The sequence below is a fragment of the Streptopelia decaocto genome, assembly GCF_964273445.1.
Source record: "Streptopelia decaocto genome assembly, chromosome: Z".
Classification (NCBI taxonomy): Eukaryota; Metazoa; Chordata; class Aves; order Columbiformes; family Columbidae; genus Streptopelia; species Streptopelia decaocto.
Genome location: NC_138657.1, coordinates 53,523,024 through 53,539,362, shown reverse-complemented (window position 1 = coordinate 53,539,362; position 16,339 = coordinate 53,523,024). Strand labels below are relative to the sequence as shown.

General features: G+C 35.8%; 1 protein-coding gene across 1 annotated transcript in view; it reads left to right on the top strand.

The window, feature by feature from the left end:
- The window catches only part of NDUFAF2 (NADH:ubiquinone oxidoreductase complex assembly factor 2), a 58,978-nt gene that overhangs the window by 19,379 nt on the left and 23,260 nt on the right, over positions 1 to 16,339 (top strand). The window contains exon 2 of the mRNA XM_082074609.1: positions 13,875 to 13,964. Coding sequence (XP_081930735.1) covers positions 13,875 to 13,964 — 90 coding nt within the window. The remainder of the gene's footprint in view (positions 1 to 13,874; positions 13,965 to 16,339) is intronic.

The following is a 16,339-nucleotide window of genomic DNA, read 5'->3' as shown; positions in this document are numbered from 1 at the left end:
GAGTAGAAAAGCCAAGGAAAATACTGGGGTAATGTTTTAGCTATGATTGTTAAAAGACATGAGCAAGGCAAAGTTTGTAGATAGAAGGCAATTTTTTTATTAAAACAACCAATGATATTTTCAGAAAAAATAGACTGACTTTTGAGCCCCAAAACATATCTTCAGTTCTGAGTCAGAAGTATTTTGATTATAAATATGTGAGTTTGGGGACATGTGGAAAGAGGACAACGCAATCTGCAGGTGGTATACCTTAATGCCATAAAAATTACAATTTTTGTTTATTGTAACGCTCAGAACACCTTGCCAAAATGTAAGTTTAGTGTCACCTTAGGCTTATCTGACTTGTGACGTTACTACTTGATGCAGTTTTTTTTTATATCCACAGATGACTGAATGCCCTCACTGGCACAATTTATTACATAACATAAAATTCCAAAACTGTTCTGCTCAGGATTAGTGCTCTTTTCAAGTGCGTAAGTTTACTGTTCTTTTTAAAGATATGTATGTAATTGGTATGCTAACAACTTTCACAGCTCTATTGGAAGGAAAAAACAAATCACACTTGTTGAGTAGCTGTAAGTATGGTACCAGAAGGTGGCACTGAAGAAATATGTAGCACGTCTTAGATTTTTGTGGAATCGCATTTATTTGATTTGTACTACACTGAGGGGTTTTTTTTTGTGCAGCTCTGTGTTTCTTATTACTGCTGTTTTCAATTTTCACTTTCTTGCCTAAGTTTTAAATTACTTTGATGTTTTCAGTTTTGGTTTGGAAGCCTGGAAGTCAGGATGTCAGAGTCCCCACAGAAACTGGAAAGTTCTGCACTTTCATGTACTTGGTGGAAGTTTATCAGCTCCCTTCAGAAGTGCTTCAACACTCTGCATTTAATAAGGCTTCATAGCCTAGAACTTGAAAGAGATGGATAAAATGGAAGCGATTGTTTTTGAGAAGTCAAGTTGAAGTTTTGAAATAGTGTGAGACAAAGGTAAATGCTGAAACTGAACAGGAGCAAGTGTCCAGTGATGGTGAATTTATGCAGTTAGGATGGAATCTTGGTGCCTCTCCTTCATGTGTATTACAATGAGCTCTATCAGTAGTACTCTGGATATTTTGTGAAATAGAACCAAATTTTCTTGTTATGCCTCCCTTCCTTTCTGGCAGGCTCCACAGATAAATGTAACTAAATAATCTCATATTCAATAAGCTGTTATAATGAAAGCTATTGTATTGCATTCAGTAATTACCATTCTTGCCATCTACCCTAGCAGAATCTTCAGCTATACTCAGGTGCTAAAGCTTGTGACAGAAAATTGTATGTGTTTCTGAACATTTGCTTTAATATATAAAATTACTGGCATTAAGAGATTGGTGTGTGCTTTTGTTTTGCTGCTAAAGCTAATAAATACATGACCATGGGAAACTGAAATCAAGTCCCAGCATTATTGGATCTGGGGTGTTGTGACTCAATGAAGCAAAACCAGAGATCTGTTGAAATAATGTTTTGAGCAAAGTTGGGTTTTTTTGGTCATGCTGAGCAGGGAACTTGCGTTCTAATAATAGCAAGTTTATAAGGGTCAGTTTAAAAAGCATGGTTTGAGAGGGAGCCCTGTAGTTTTCTCTGAGTGACTCACCCCTCTGTCCTGCTTATTTGCTGGAGCATAAGATTTCACCTAACTAGTGGAAGTTCCATCCACAGCTGCATGCCAGCATTCTTTCCTTGGGCCTCTTCTTAAGACAAAACTGATTTTTCACATAGACTAGTTCTCTCACTTTTGTTTTTTTTGTTGTTTTTTTTTTTTTATAAGTAAGCCATACTTAAGGTTAAAAAAATAGTCAGGGGAATTGTATAGATCAGCTAGTTTTGAGAGTCTGGAAATATGATCAACTCTCAGGCCATTCCAGTTCACACAAGAGAATGAAGTGCAGTTAACCAACAGGGAGTGGGGGCACCTTCACCAAATAGTGATAAAACCTCAGCACATGGAGTCTTCTTCAAGGGAATTATTCTGTAGCTGCTCATTTCTAAGGTTTCTTTCTTTGTTCGGAGAATTAACTGGAAATTTGGTGTATGAAAAAAGAATTTATCCCATTGAATTCTTCTGTAAACTGAAAGACAGTCTCGTGTTTTGGAATATGGTATTTGCATTGAAACATCCAGAACAGAATAATTCTTTTCAATGTGAGTAAAGTACGTTCAGTAAGCCCCCCACCCACTCCACCACACATATTTATTTCTGGAGAGAAGAAAACAAATAGAAAGACAGCCAGTACATAACTACATGTATAGATATATTGTCATTATCAGTGAATTTATCTTTGTGAATAGTATTTTTATATATGAAAATGAGAAGAGAAGAATATGTAATAAACAGACTATTTAGTTTGCTTGCAAATTGGAAAACATAGTATTGTTTTACATATTTCATGGTAGTGTCTACACAAGAGAGAAACAAATGCTTTTTTAAAGCAAAATACTTGAGCTGCTGTAATATACCTGATAGGCTGCTTGTGCTTTCTAAGCTACTGTAACAAGCAGTAATTCAATCAGAAATTGTGTTTTGCTTTATTGTATTCAGACAACAGCAAACTGTTCAAAACTGGACTAAGTTTCAATTTTAGTCATTTACATGTTTTTTTTTCTGTCAACATTTAAGTCAAGATATAGAATAAACAAGCTGTCTTTGTGAACTGTACTTGTTGTCCTTGAATGTTACCCATTTTGACACTGTAAGAAATAATTTGAGTTTTAGTACAGCTAATTTCTGGGGTTTTATCATTGCAAAATACTGTAAAATTAATAGTAGGTTCAAATAACTGATTTGAGAGCATTTGGAATGTATTGAAGGCCTTTCTGTTTTATTCTACTACTAAAAATAATAGAAAATTTTATTTTTCTGTAAAAGAAAAAAACGGTTATTTTTCATGGGTTATTATTTAACCCTTTCAATGGCAGAGAGAGATAATGAGGGGAAAAATGACTCATCTCAAGCTGGTAGGCACTATATCTAGGCTAGCTCTATTTTAGTTCAGCTCAAATTTGAACATGATAAAATTGCAGGAATTTACAATTCAAAGTGTGTTTCATCAGGGAGAAATCCACAGATTGTTTTGACACTCAGTTAGAAATGCAGCATGAAGATGGACGTCTCATGAAATTTGCAGCTGCTGATTGAATTTATATTTCCATAAAGGCCATCAACAGTAGCAGCCTGCAGGGAAAGTGGGTGAAAAATGACAAAAATTGTGAGGCTAGCATTTTTTTTCTCAGTCTTATAGTAGCAAATTACTTGTAATAAGGTCGTACACTGACCAGGATTAAAGAAAAATGTAGGCAGCCAGAAGGGAATGATTTCTCAGTTTAGTTGATTTAAACTAAAAATGTCTGAATTTGATATTTAAATATATGTTTAGTCATCTGTATCGTGTGTAAAATGCAACAGAAAATCAAGTGTCCTTAAACTGAAAAATAAGACTCTTACTGGTAATCAGAGAAAGTTTATCATACAGGTAATTTGATTTTATAATAAATTCCCAGGACAGAAAGTGAATGATATTGAAATGTGCAGAATTAGGTCGTCTTTATTAGGGCTGAAAATCCCATCTCATCTCTGGCATGCTCCTGCTCATTCATTCACACACACAGATAGGAGAGGATGTGTAAGATCTTAATTTATTTTTCTCAGTAACAACTTTAATTGCAATGTTAATTTAAAAAAACAAACTTGCATTCACAAAACCAGGTCCATGTTGTCAAAACAATTAGTAAGAAATGTCGTTGAGACAAATGGTATAATAAAATTGGACCCCTTTATCTTTTGTTTTGAAGGTTTTGTATATGACTGTTTAAGTTTTCATGGAAGGAATGGGGCAGGGAGGGAAGGTTAAATCTTTTTGAAGTATCTTCTTTATTTTGGCAGAACCAGAATAATAATTACAATTATTGAGAGATCTAACTCCAGGAACACCTTGAGACTATGAGAAGGTTTAATGTGTAGTTGTTTTCTTTCATCGCTGTGTTAGAGATTTATGCACACAACTCCCATAGCATAGCAAGGCAGCTGTACCCACCTTGTTGTGTTCAGAAGCCTTTTCCTCATAGTAGTCTGCATCTGTGCCATCCTATGCTGCAGTTAATTCATGCCTTGCAAGCTAAGGGATGTAAAAAAAAAAATCGTGGTCAGTAGACACTTAAATTTTCCAGAGACTGCTAAGAGAGTTCTCTGTAGCTGGACATGGCAGATTGTGCTTTAGCATGATGAGACACAAGTCACGTGTAGTCTTGATATCAAGTAAGGTTTCTTAATATATAGAGACATTCAAGAATGAAAGAGCTTGTGTGACATAGACACGGGTATCACTTATCTTAGCTGCTCAAACCAGGAAGAAATGAGTTAAAATCCTAATAAGATTAATTGAATAACATTGGAATAATGAGAATCTCTATGATTGTCATTATTTCTGAGCGTTTACATTTTAGAGATTAAATTGGTAAAGTTTAGTAAAGTAACAACCTCTGATTTTACTTCTAAAAAGCAAATATAGCTTAGGAACCTACAAGTTCTTGACATACCTGGAAATGAAATTATTTGATTGTAGAGTTCTTAAGTATCACAGCTTGTTCTTTCAGTGGTCATAAACTCGTGTGTATCAAACACTTGTATTATGGTTATTGGAAGCTATACAAGTCTAAAGATTGCAGTCCAAAGGCAGTCTGTCTTCTTTTCTTTCACTGGTATCAGCATAAATGCTTTCACATAGAAACTTTTATATGTACTTACTGGCTACAGCAGTTGCACTTGGTGCTTTAGCTTCTAGTAACAGCAAAATACTCTAAAATCAATGGGCATGCAAGTTATTTAAATACTTGATAATTAAGTACTTACATACTGTGAAAGCACATAAACATCAGTATTTGCTGTTTAGTCTAAAATTTGCTTAGTTGAGCTGGAACTGTGGAAGTAGAAAGCAGGAAAAACTGTTAAGTGGGGTCTGCATGTTGTTTTTTTTCATGTGTATTTGTTTTTCTAACTTGCAAAGTGACCACAGAAACTCTTGAGATTTGAGTAGAAAAATAAATTCATTAATTGACTGAGGTCTAAAAAGCTTTGTGTTTCAAGTAGTCCTTGGTCCATGCTGTTCCAGTTTGTCCTTCTCCTGCTCAAAGTAGCTTTGAAAGCAGATCCAACATTGCTGCAGTACCTTGGCCATGTGAAGACCACTCTGAGCTCACCAAAACTAGCTAAAATGTACTATTTTGCCCAGAGTTGATGTTACTGGAAAATGCCCTAACTGATGGGTACGCACCGGTCAGCTTAAAGAAACAAACTTTTGAAGCAGAGGTTTAAAATTGACCTAGATACACCTTCTCGTATGTTCTCAAATGCTCTATTTTGGAATATACAAATAGTGAAAGTGAAGCTTCAGAGGATAATTTTGTAATTTTTATGATAAAATTAGTAGCATATATATAAATTGTAGGATAAAGAATAATTTTTAATGCTTTTAAAAGAAGTGTCTCTAGGATATGCATATGCCTGAAATGAATAATGTAACTTGAAGTACAAGTTACTTTAGCTAATGTTTTCTTCGGAAGTTGCACTCTTGTGTTGACTGTTGGAGAAATACATGAGCATTCTCCCCTATACTCTGCAATGAAAAGCAAACACAATAAAATAGCAGTGGTAGTATTCTTTAATCCTTCGAGTGCTATGCACCCTATGAGCTGTAATTGTGTTCAGGCCTTGTATAAGACTGAATTTTCTTTGCAAATCTAAAACATGTAATCCTTTTGTAAAATCTATTAAAACGCACCAAAAATAGAAATAGCATTAGCTCCTTGAGAATGTATGTGCAGTTAGCTATAATAATTCCATTTATTCTCAAAAAAAAAAAAGAGATGGTAAATAAACATTTGCAAATGATGCATAATTGAAATATAATTAATCATCCAAACCAGACTAATATTGCTGTGTTGGGTCATATTGCTTAATTGATGTTCTCCACAGCTGTAACTTTCTTTTAATTTCGTTTACAATTGTACCCTTCCGGTTATTTGCCCATTTCTCTTCCCTGCATGTCTGCCTTTTGGTTTATCTTCCTACACTGTGTTTTTATTTAGAGAATACAAGTTATTGTACACTTTGTCTGCTTGCTAAACTTGTTTTATACATGCTAAGTTCCCATTTTAAGCCATTTTCCATACATTTACAGAAAATATTCAGCACTTCATTTCTGCATTTATTCACATTTTGACAGTAATTGGTGTAAAACTGTTTCTTGAATCTGATAGACCAAACCAAACCAAAAGCACAGTTGGGAGAAAGCTTCCACGTGCCAGAGTACACAGCATCCACCAGCTCTCCAAGGAAGTGGCATTTGTACTAGTATCATTTACACTTTTCTTGCAAAAAGGATGTAATGTTGTGTATTTCTCGTAAGCTTGCTGTAGATTCATTCACAAAAGAGTGGTTCTTTGTGAAGGTGCAGTATCTGTTGGGCTTCATGTGGCTTTGATGAGGTAGAGAGCACAAGGCCATCCAGAGAGCAGGGAACAGGAGCCGGTGTTGGTGCGTCCTGCTGCTGGATGGAGAGAACTCAGAGACTAGAATGGCAATGGGCACCTGGCAGAGGGTTTTTAAACATCTGTCCACTGAAGGAACTTGCTTCTCAGACAAACTGCAATAAAAGGTATTTTTACTTGAGTTAACCACCACGGTCTCAGGCTTTCAAAATGTGAGGTTTGTGTGAAGATATATAAAAGCCCTGGGCTCTGATCCCTCAGGAAGTTACATGTTCAGTGTTTTCAGATTATTGCATTTGTCATTCCTAAAAAGAAAATACAGAACACAGGGTGCTTTTTTTTCATATATTTATGACACAGATGTAGGTGAATACATGCTGACTGTTCAGCAGCTCATAATTGTTCATAGCATTCTCATTTTATTGGAATAAATTATCTAGTTATAGTATCCTTTCTGGCTAACTTGAATGTCCTGTAATGACAAAAATATGAAAAAATATGAATACAAAATGTCGAGTTACATACAGAGTGAGAAACTGAGACCCCCCAAAATTAGAATGAGTCAGTTCAATTTAACTTTGTCCTTAGAAAGAGAAAACAGGAAACAGTGCAGTTCAAGTAGAGGACAGTTTTCACATACTTATAATATAATGGATGGGATCAGATATGAATGCCAAACCAGACTTCTGTCCTGGAGAGTTTTCAGACTGAACTTGCAAGGTTACTTTCAGTAAGTTTAATATCACTTTCCATTGCTTTTAGTGTAAATAATAGTGTCACTTTTTTGGTCTTTGTGAAAGTAAGATATTTCTTAGTATATATGAGCCCTAGTGAGTCATTGTATACGTTGTATACTGGTTGCTTGTCTTCCTCTGAAACAATTTGGAATAGCTGTATTAATACAGTTATTCAGACTTCTAGTTCTGTCTTCCTGTTCTCTCCCTGTTGGGTTTAAAATACATATTTTTAATTTGTGTATGGGATTGGCTTCCTACTCCCAGTGTGGCATGGAGTCTTATGTTCTGTTTGTGTATTGTTGATGTACTTAAGTTTGTATGCAGTTGTCTGCTTACTCAATTGTAACATTTAAAATGTAGTGAATTTTGGCCTTGTTTTACTCGCTGCTCTTGGCTGGAGCTAAGGGTTTGGCGATTGTCATGGAAAGCAGCGAGAGGGGTTATTATTTATTTGCTTGTGTGGCTGTAGAGGAGATACTGTAGAACATTTGGATCCAGAGAACTCCATGGTTTCTGTATCTTCTATTATATTTAAGGCTAGATCTAATCTTATTGCTTGGAAGGAATCTGTCATGTCTCAGAATGAATATCCACATTTTTTTTTTAAATCCCTTTAGCCCTAAACACTCCGACAAAATATTCTGTTTATCAGAGAGAGAGGTTGTGTCTTTCTTACTGCTTATTAACTACCCTTCTTTGACAATAGTGTGAATTTTTTCTTCCTCCTTTCAGCAACGCAGGCTATCAGAGATAACAAACAGTATGTTTTGATCCTTGTCCATAACCTAGGTTTCTAAGGTACTGGCATGGTATTTGTAATGGTACCTGTATCCTCAGAACAGTGATGATGTCCACATCCTCAAGAACAATGACAGAAGAGATTATTTCTAAGATAAAAGCATTTGTCAGAATTCTAGACAAATAGACATGGACCATGTAAACAAGGAACAAACTCAACCTAGCAGTTGATGTCAGTAATTGCAGTATTTTAATCAAGTGACTCCTCTAACACCAGATTCAGTGAACTAACACCTCAGACGTTAGTTTAGGTGCATCTATATGAGCTGGTGCCATGTCTTTGAATTGCTACATAGATGTTAACCCAGACCACACAAGATGGCTCTTATGGATTTATACTGAAAAAACATCTTCTGGCCTACTGAAAACCAAGAGCCCCCTCAGCCCAAAGACTGTATTTTGTGGCCATCTTGGGTTGAGTTCACGATTACTGTGCAGAAGGATTTTAAAGCAATATGCAGCAACAACAGAAGGAGTGTATGAGAATTATTCTGTGAGCTCTAACATGGAGTTATACTACCACACTGGGGATAAGCAAAGCTTTTCTCCTTCCCCTTGCAAATGTTTTAATCAGAAGTTTTACCACAGTTGTCTTCACATGTGACTATATACCAAAAACATTGATTTCCATGTGGTGTTATGTTTCCATGGTGGTGTTATGTTCCTGATGCATTTACATCTATGTGTGTATGCATATACATGTGTTTTTAAAATTTCATCTCTGAGGTGATTTCATTCTGAGAAGGGCAAAGTGATGCTGGCACACACAGTGCATGGTTTTCACTGAATATTTTGCAAGCTTGCAGAAGTTTCTTTCTTGAGTGATTTGAATAGTGCCTTTATTCTTGTACAAATAGTTTATACATCATATTTCTGGCTATGGCTTGGTACCATTAGACTCAGTAGAAAGCTCATTGACTTCGTGCATGTGTGTGTTTTGGCTTTATTTATCATAAAAATACTAGATTGTTCTTTGTAGATTCCCCTCTGCCAAGAGCAAAATAAAAAGTGATTTCTTCCATTAATGATTTGCTAGAATATTCTCTAGACTTTTTGAGGATGTTTGTAGAACAGAAGTAGATGATTTAAATATCATATTGTATATTTTTTTTGAAAATTTGAGCTTACAGCAACAGAAGTTGTTTTAATTTAGAAAAAATACTTGTTTATACTTAAGCAAACAGTTAAGAGACAACTAAATACAGTTGGCTGTAATCCAGATAGAAATTGTTGAGCTTGTGGCAGTTGGAGCAATCAGGCAGTAATATGGTTTGTAATTTAAAGAGGCCAGTTTGAAAGAGAAAGTGGACACCTTTATGTTAGTGCTTGGAATTTCTTGATTCTCCAATTATTAATTTAAAGTTACTTCTGGGAGGCTATTCCTGCTAACTCTTGCTTTAAGTTTGAATTAAAAAACATTCTGAAGATCACCTTAAAGGACTTTGTTCTAAACTGTACTGAGTTCTTTCTGTAACGGTGACCTTACTAACAACGATATTGTACTGTGTTGTTGGTCTTAGTAAACTGCATGGAGTGAGCAGTGATTTCAGTGACGTTTGCTGTTGTAGATCACCTTAAGGGAAACAGAGAATGAAATAGTTACTAGCACTGCACATCATATAATTAGTTTACTCCTCCTGGTGTTTTTTCCTGTTACTGGTTGCATCATTATTAGAATATTTGTTCCATCACCAGTTTTGGAAATTACGGCTTGGTGTATCAATAAGCCTTACAACCCAGGTGTGTGTGTATTTGTTTTCTGTTCAAAGAAACAGCTTCCAGACAAATTTTTGTATGACTTGTTTGTCACCGTGACAGATGTGTGCAGAGCAGAGTCCAAGAGCTAGAAGTCTTCAAAATAATAGTAAAGCCATACAAGTAGGAAAGTGGAGGGATATGTGGGCATTTAAGAAGGAAAAAAATCCAAAGTTGGTGGTGTTTTCATTTTTAACCTGTTATTCATATTTTAACTACAGTAAATGCATTTTTAAACTTGCAGGTGTTTGTTTGTTTGTTTTTTATTTTTTTCCCTGCAAACCCTGTCCCACCACAGTACTTTCTGGCCGGTTGTGTAGGTATTATTCCGAAATCTCACTGGTCTGTGCTATGTCTTTACTATCAGCACTTGGACTGAGTAACTTTTCCTTTGAACATTACTGTTATCTAGTTATCTATACTACACATGTTATGTTTCTGAAATTTTTCTTCTTCTGAAAGCGTAAGTAGGCAATGGGGTAATAGAAAATACATATCTATATATAGGTATGTGTATACATTCAGTATATCAGTGACTGGATACATACAATGGAGTGGTTAAGTAAAAATGTGATTACTGTGAACTAATGACCCACACAAGCATAGGCTGTTTGATTTAAAAGGGAAAAAAAATCTTCAATTTGTGCCAAACTGGAAAATTTTAATATACGTAACTGGTTTTAACCGCAAGATGGAACCAAATTGTAGCCCCATACCCTCTGCAGGTCTGACAGGTGTTACAAAAGTGAAGAAACAGATATTCCTTTGGAAAGAAAATAGTACCTGCAAACAACTCTATAGACTTAAATATATTGTTGATAAGAGGTAAATAAAAATAGCAAAATCAAAGCATGATTTTTGACCCTGTGTGCCTGGTACTTACAGCTTTTTTGACATGTTCATTCAGCACTTATCAACTGTAATACTTCTGATCTTGCATGACTATAAAACTGGAAATTGCTGATCCTGGTTCTTTTGAGGTTAATGGAAATCAGAACCATAGAACAAAGTAGCTTATTGTCTCACTTGCTGCTGTTAAAAGTTGAAATGAGTTTCTAATATGATTTTATAAAGCATAATGAGTTCTAAATGACTTCAAGTGTATGAATTATTGGAGAAAATATAACTACATATGTGAGTGATAGGTGTTAGGTGCATCTGTGTTAACCACCGGGACTTTGTTGTGGAACTATAACTTGTTTTCTAGGCTTGTAGAAATTTAGAAAATAATTCATTAAGTCATTTGCTAACCCTTCACATATCACTTACTGCTTCCCTTGCTGGCTTTGGCTTCACCTTTTCTTATGCCAGCAGGCTGTCCAACTTCTGTTAAACACTTCTATTTTCAGGCTTTTATACAAATTCACTTCTATCATCACACACTGACTTTCAGGTAGACTGAGACAGAAAGGCTTAGAGAAAATATGTACAGTAAGTTTCACTTGCTGAAAGATCTGACCATTACTTAGGCTTCTTGGCCATTTTTCCTACTTGTAACTCCTGCAAAGCTGCAAATTTTGGCTGCTTCAGTGTTTTGTGTAAATTATGTTGTATCTGAGTAGCCTGTCTGAATATTCTGTGCATCTGTTAAGTTCTTTCTAAAGTAATCTGCTTTTTGTTTTATGAGTTGTTACCTGTTATTCTTTGGATATGTTGTGTTTTATGTAATTCCAACCTGAAGTATTAATAGTTCTTCCATGTCTCTAAGATCTAGTGGTCACATGAAAATTAGGTTAGTTGGTAAATAGTGGTTCTTACATTGGTATTTGTAATTGCTTCATATGTATATGCCTACAAGTGAAGTTTCTTGACTTGCAATAGCAAAGACCACGGTATTTATTTTAAAACATGGGAACGAATTAATGTATATAAGGCAAAATAGTCAATATCTTTAGCCTGAAAAAACACTTATCTAAACTGTAAACGGTTTTAATTATGTCTGAAGAGCCCTCAGTGTGATCTTCACTAGAGAAGTCTACTTAAATTGTCTGTTGTGGTCTGCCAAAAGAAACCTAAGGGACAAGGCAAATCAGACAGTTGAAGTTAATTAGTGCCATGTGTGCATCACAAATGCAGAGAAGCTTAAAACCCAGTGTGGTGATTCTTCAAAACAACATTTTTCTGAAATAGTTTTCTGAGTTTGTCTCTACAACGTGATTTGACTGTGGAATCTGGATAATGAATTTTTTTCTTGTGTCCTATGAAAGCTTGCAGCAGAATGAAAAGTGCTGTATTTTGTAAAAAGTATTTAGTTAAAGATGTTTTATTGGGGAATGTATAGAGATACATCAGTCACAAGTAGTGGTAGCAGTTAGAAAAATACCCTTATTTGTTATTCCTGCGTGTCAGTTTACTCAGACTGGTCTGCCTGTGTAGGACTCTAATTATGGGCAGTTTTTTAAAAGGTCCTGTGCTAACAGTAAAATCTAGTGACTTTCCAACAATGAAGATGAATGTTAATTCTGAAACTTACTAGGATTTGACCTAATTAGATAGGTCTGGAGCTTTTCTGGAAGTCTTCTGTATGGGAAGAAAGTAATTCTGCATTTTTGTTTTGCTATATGGTTAAAGAATATGAGGAATGGATTAATCCATGGTCTTGCTGTAAGGAAATTATTTTAAAGCAAGTGTATGGCATATAATACCTTTGCCATATAGGAACTGTGTACTTATAAAACAAATAAGTGTAAACCATACATCTTTCAACACTGATTAAAGATATCCAATCTTGAAGATGAAAGTATGCTACACTTTGCATGATGGCATATCTTTGAAACAGTAAAAATGCTGTGTTACTTAAAAATTAAAATAAAAGCTACTTACAAAAGGAATTGCAGTTTCTATACAAGTTCTTATTTTACTGTATTAAATACTTAATAATGAACAGTAGTATGCAGTTTAGCTATTAACCAGAGATGGATGAATTGTAACTCCTGGCTGCTTTTAGTTTTAAAACAACTTTGAAATACTTGTTGAAAGCATACAGAAGGAATAAAGTGCATTAATCACATCATTATGAAAGAAAATATCTTCTGTAGATATTTCTTGGTGTTTCCACAAAACATCAAATTTCTCCATATCAGCCTCCCAGGAAAAGAGAAAGCTGGAGAAAAAGCTGAGATAATGTTGTTAGGTTTCTTTCCCTCTGAGGGACAGGGGACTTGCACACCATTCCAGTACCTGCTAATTTAAAAAGCACGTTAAAATACTCTTTCATAAGTGACAGCTTACATGGTTAAGAATATATTTTTATTTGAATCTTAAATATACGCTGTGTGTTCCTCTGTACAGCAGCATGGTATCTGACAGTCAGTCTGCTGTGTGCTGCCTCATCAATTGTACCTTAATTCTTCCTCTTTGGCAGTAGTAGAATATGTGGGTAGGATATAAACCCAGATTCTCCACATTGGCTCACTTTTCAGTAGACTGGATGTTCTCTATCAGAGAGCTACCTCCTGCTTGTTTAGTTCGTGTTCCTGTGGGGTTTTGGTTGGCTGATTGGTTGTTTTTTTGTTTTGTTTTGTTTTTAAACGAAGAAAATATTTAGTTTGCAATCACACGTGGAAAGGCTCACGCGCGCAGAGCAGTTCCCGGTGCCTGAAGGTGCTTTGTCCTGACCCTGTTGCAAAGGCAAACACTGAACTGTTGGTGCTGGTTTTTGGCTGGAGAACAGCATCAAGTTTCTGCTCCCTCACCAGCGATGGTGTGGAAGATACGTGGGTGAAGAAAAAAACAGTTGATAGAAAACTGATGGACAGTTCTTCAGAGAAACATTCTCAAAGGGAGGGTGGATAACTTGCGTTGAAATATATTTGTCATTAATAATCCAAGTCAACTGTAGAACAGTGCAGGCTTTTGTTAAAATTACCGAAACACATAGCATTGCAGATTGATATCTAGATGGTAACAATTTTCTCAGTATTTTATTCCTTCGTTTTTATCCTGTAGACATCATTGCACTTGTGTAAGTGCAGTTGTTTCAAAACAATGACATAATTAGCAATTTAAATATTATATAGAAACATATTTTAACTGGTTTTTTTTTGTTGCTGTTGTTGCTATAGGGCAGATTATACCTGAAAGAAGATTTGTAGAAGCAGTAAATCGTCAAGCATACCAGTATGAAATGGGCGACTTTCCAATAGAATGGGAAGGTAAATACTGAAAATTTTGTTTTTATTTTAAGATAATTTTGCCATTGAATGTAGATTAAATATTTTTATTGAAAAGATTGACTATGTGAATAGCTGTCTGTTATCTTTCAGCTTCAATAATGCAGGCTTCTGTTTAACTGTATAGTCATTATGAATTATTAAAGTTACCCTTTACAAGTAGGATAAATGATGTTTAGGAAAACAGTTCGTAATAAAAATGTAAATAAAACTTGTATAATCCTGACTTTTTCATATTAAATGTGAAAATATTTGTGCCTGAGGGGAATCTGATTGAATAACCAAAACTAAATGTGTTAACTTCCTAGTTATGCCTTCACTGTAGTGTTAATTTGTAGGTCATTTGAATTATTGGTGGCACAGTGTTGGAGCTTTTTTTTTTTTTTAATGGTGGTATTTGATTTCCTATACTCTTCCTTGCACAGCCTTGTAGGGAGTTGGAGGACATGTTAATAATTAATTGTTCTTTCTTACTGCTACTGATGAAAATTTTGTCTGAAAATTTGAGACATAGAAATTCAGGGAAGTCAGAGAAGTTCCTTAGGATTAGCTGAGCAGCCCTTGGAGAAAGAGAGAAAGCAGAGAGAGTTGTTTCTTGAGGTTGTAGGAGCCTGAGCCAAGACTGGGGTTAAATGTGGCTTAAAAATACAGGACTCTATAGCATAAACGAGGAACCACTGAAATAGTACATAGAGTCTACCCGTCATTCACCATGCCTTTTTTGGAGAGTAGTATGTAGGCATCTCCCAGAAGTTGGTAGGGTTAAAGCAAACAAACTTCTTTATTTTAAGCAGTATGTAGTTACATTGTGGAATTTCTTGTCATTGAATATTCTTCTAACTGGAAGTTCGCATGAGTTTCAAATAATTAGTGGAAGAAAAGTCTTTCTCATATACAGATATCACAGTGGATTAATTTGTCAGTGAGCTGCAAATTAGTGGAGGCTACAGTGTGTTTTGAGGAAATATTGCAATATAAGTTTCTTTACCTCATTCTCTCTCCCTTACACTCACTGGTGGCCCCTGAAAGAGAAGATACTGAGCTAAGAGAAAACTTTGGTGCCATTAAAGTTCTCCTGGAGTCAGTAGAGAAATATCAAATGTTCCCATCTTGCATTTTTTGATTGTTGTTACACTGATTCCTTTGTTTTTGTTTTTCTTGGTCATCAACTAAGGCTAGTATAAACAGCTAAAAGCTTCTCAAAGATGTGTCAACCTTCTTAGCACCACTTGCCAACTGTGGCAAAACTATAGTACCAACAACTTCTGTCTTCTACCGCTGTAGTACCTACAGTTGGCTGGCAAGTCTTAATCTATTAACTCCTATTTAGTCAGGCTTGTCCTGACTAAATCATCTGGTGCTTGAATGGGTATCTACCTAATCCCACTTTCTGAAGGTCTGCTTCCTCATCCAAAAGTTCTCCACCCACTGCTGGTCATCTTAGGTCTGTGTTACTGTTGTGCAGTCACTCTGCACCGTAGACACTGCGAAGCACGTATAGAGCCTCAGGTAACTCTGCTCTGCGCTGTTGATGAATTCTCACCTAAGACCTGCTGCTACCTTTTCAGAGTAGGAAAAATGCAATCCAGTAGTCTCTACCTGCACTCGTTTGGAATTAACAGGAAACAACATGGACAGTCAGACTGTCTCAGGTGGGTGTGGGCTAATCACCGTTTCACAAAGGGCCTTAGGGTGGTTCAACCAACTTGCTATATGAACTTGTTCCTTAAGACTGCTGTAGTCAGAATAGCACTAATAAGCCTCCTCTAATATCGCTCTTCAGAAACCTTAGCACAAATCCATGCAACTTGACAGTGTGGTGCATGGGAGGGTACAGCTTTTTGGAAGGATGCTTTTAGCAAGCACACCAGTACAGGGACCTTGGAATCAAGGGTGAGGTGCCCTGCAGTATGAACTTGCCCAAAAAGGTGCAGCTGCCAGACCTGAGATGCACTTGTGCAAGTCAAAGCATCTTATTCAGGTTTGTTTAGAAGAAGAAAAGGCAATTGGGTAGTCTCATTTGTATGAGCTGCATTTACACTTTTAACACTTATCTTCCCCATTTTGTAACTGCGTTTTTTTTTTCTTCGTGATTTTTGTCAGCACCAAGTAGAAAGAAATCACAGAGAAAGGAACATTTACATTATGCAGATAGGTAACAGTCATTTAATCTTAACTACTGAATTACACTAGAAAGAGAAACAAAATGTGCATATTTTTTTCCCTTATGCAGTCCTTAAGCAGAATGGGTATGTAGTGCATGTTTCTGAAAGATAAAGTGTAGGAATTCCACAAAAAAGGTTAACCTGTATCTTTTTGTCCAATGCCAATTTAAACAGTCTTTTGGAAGTATAACA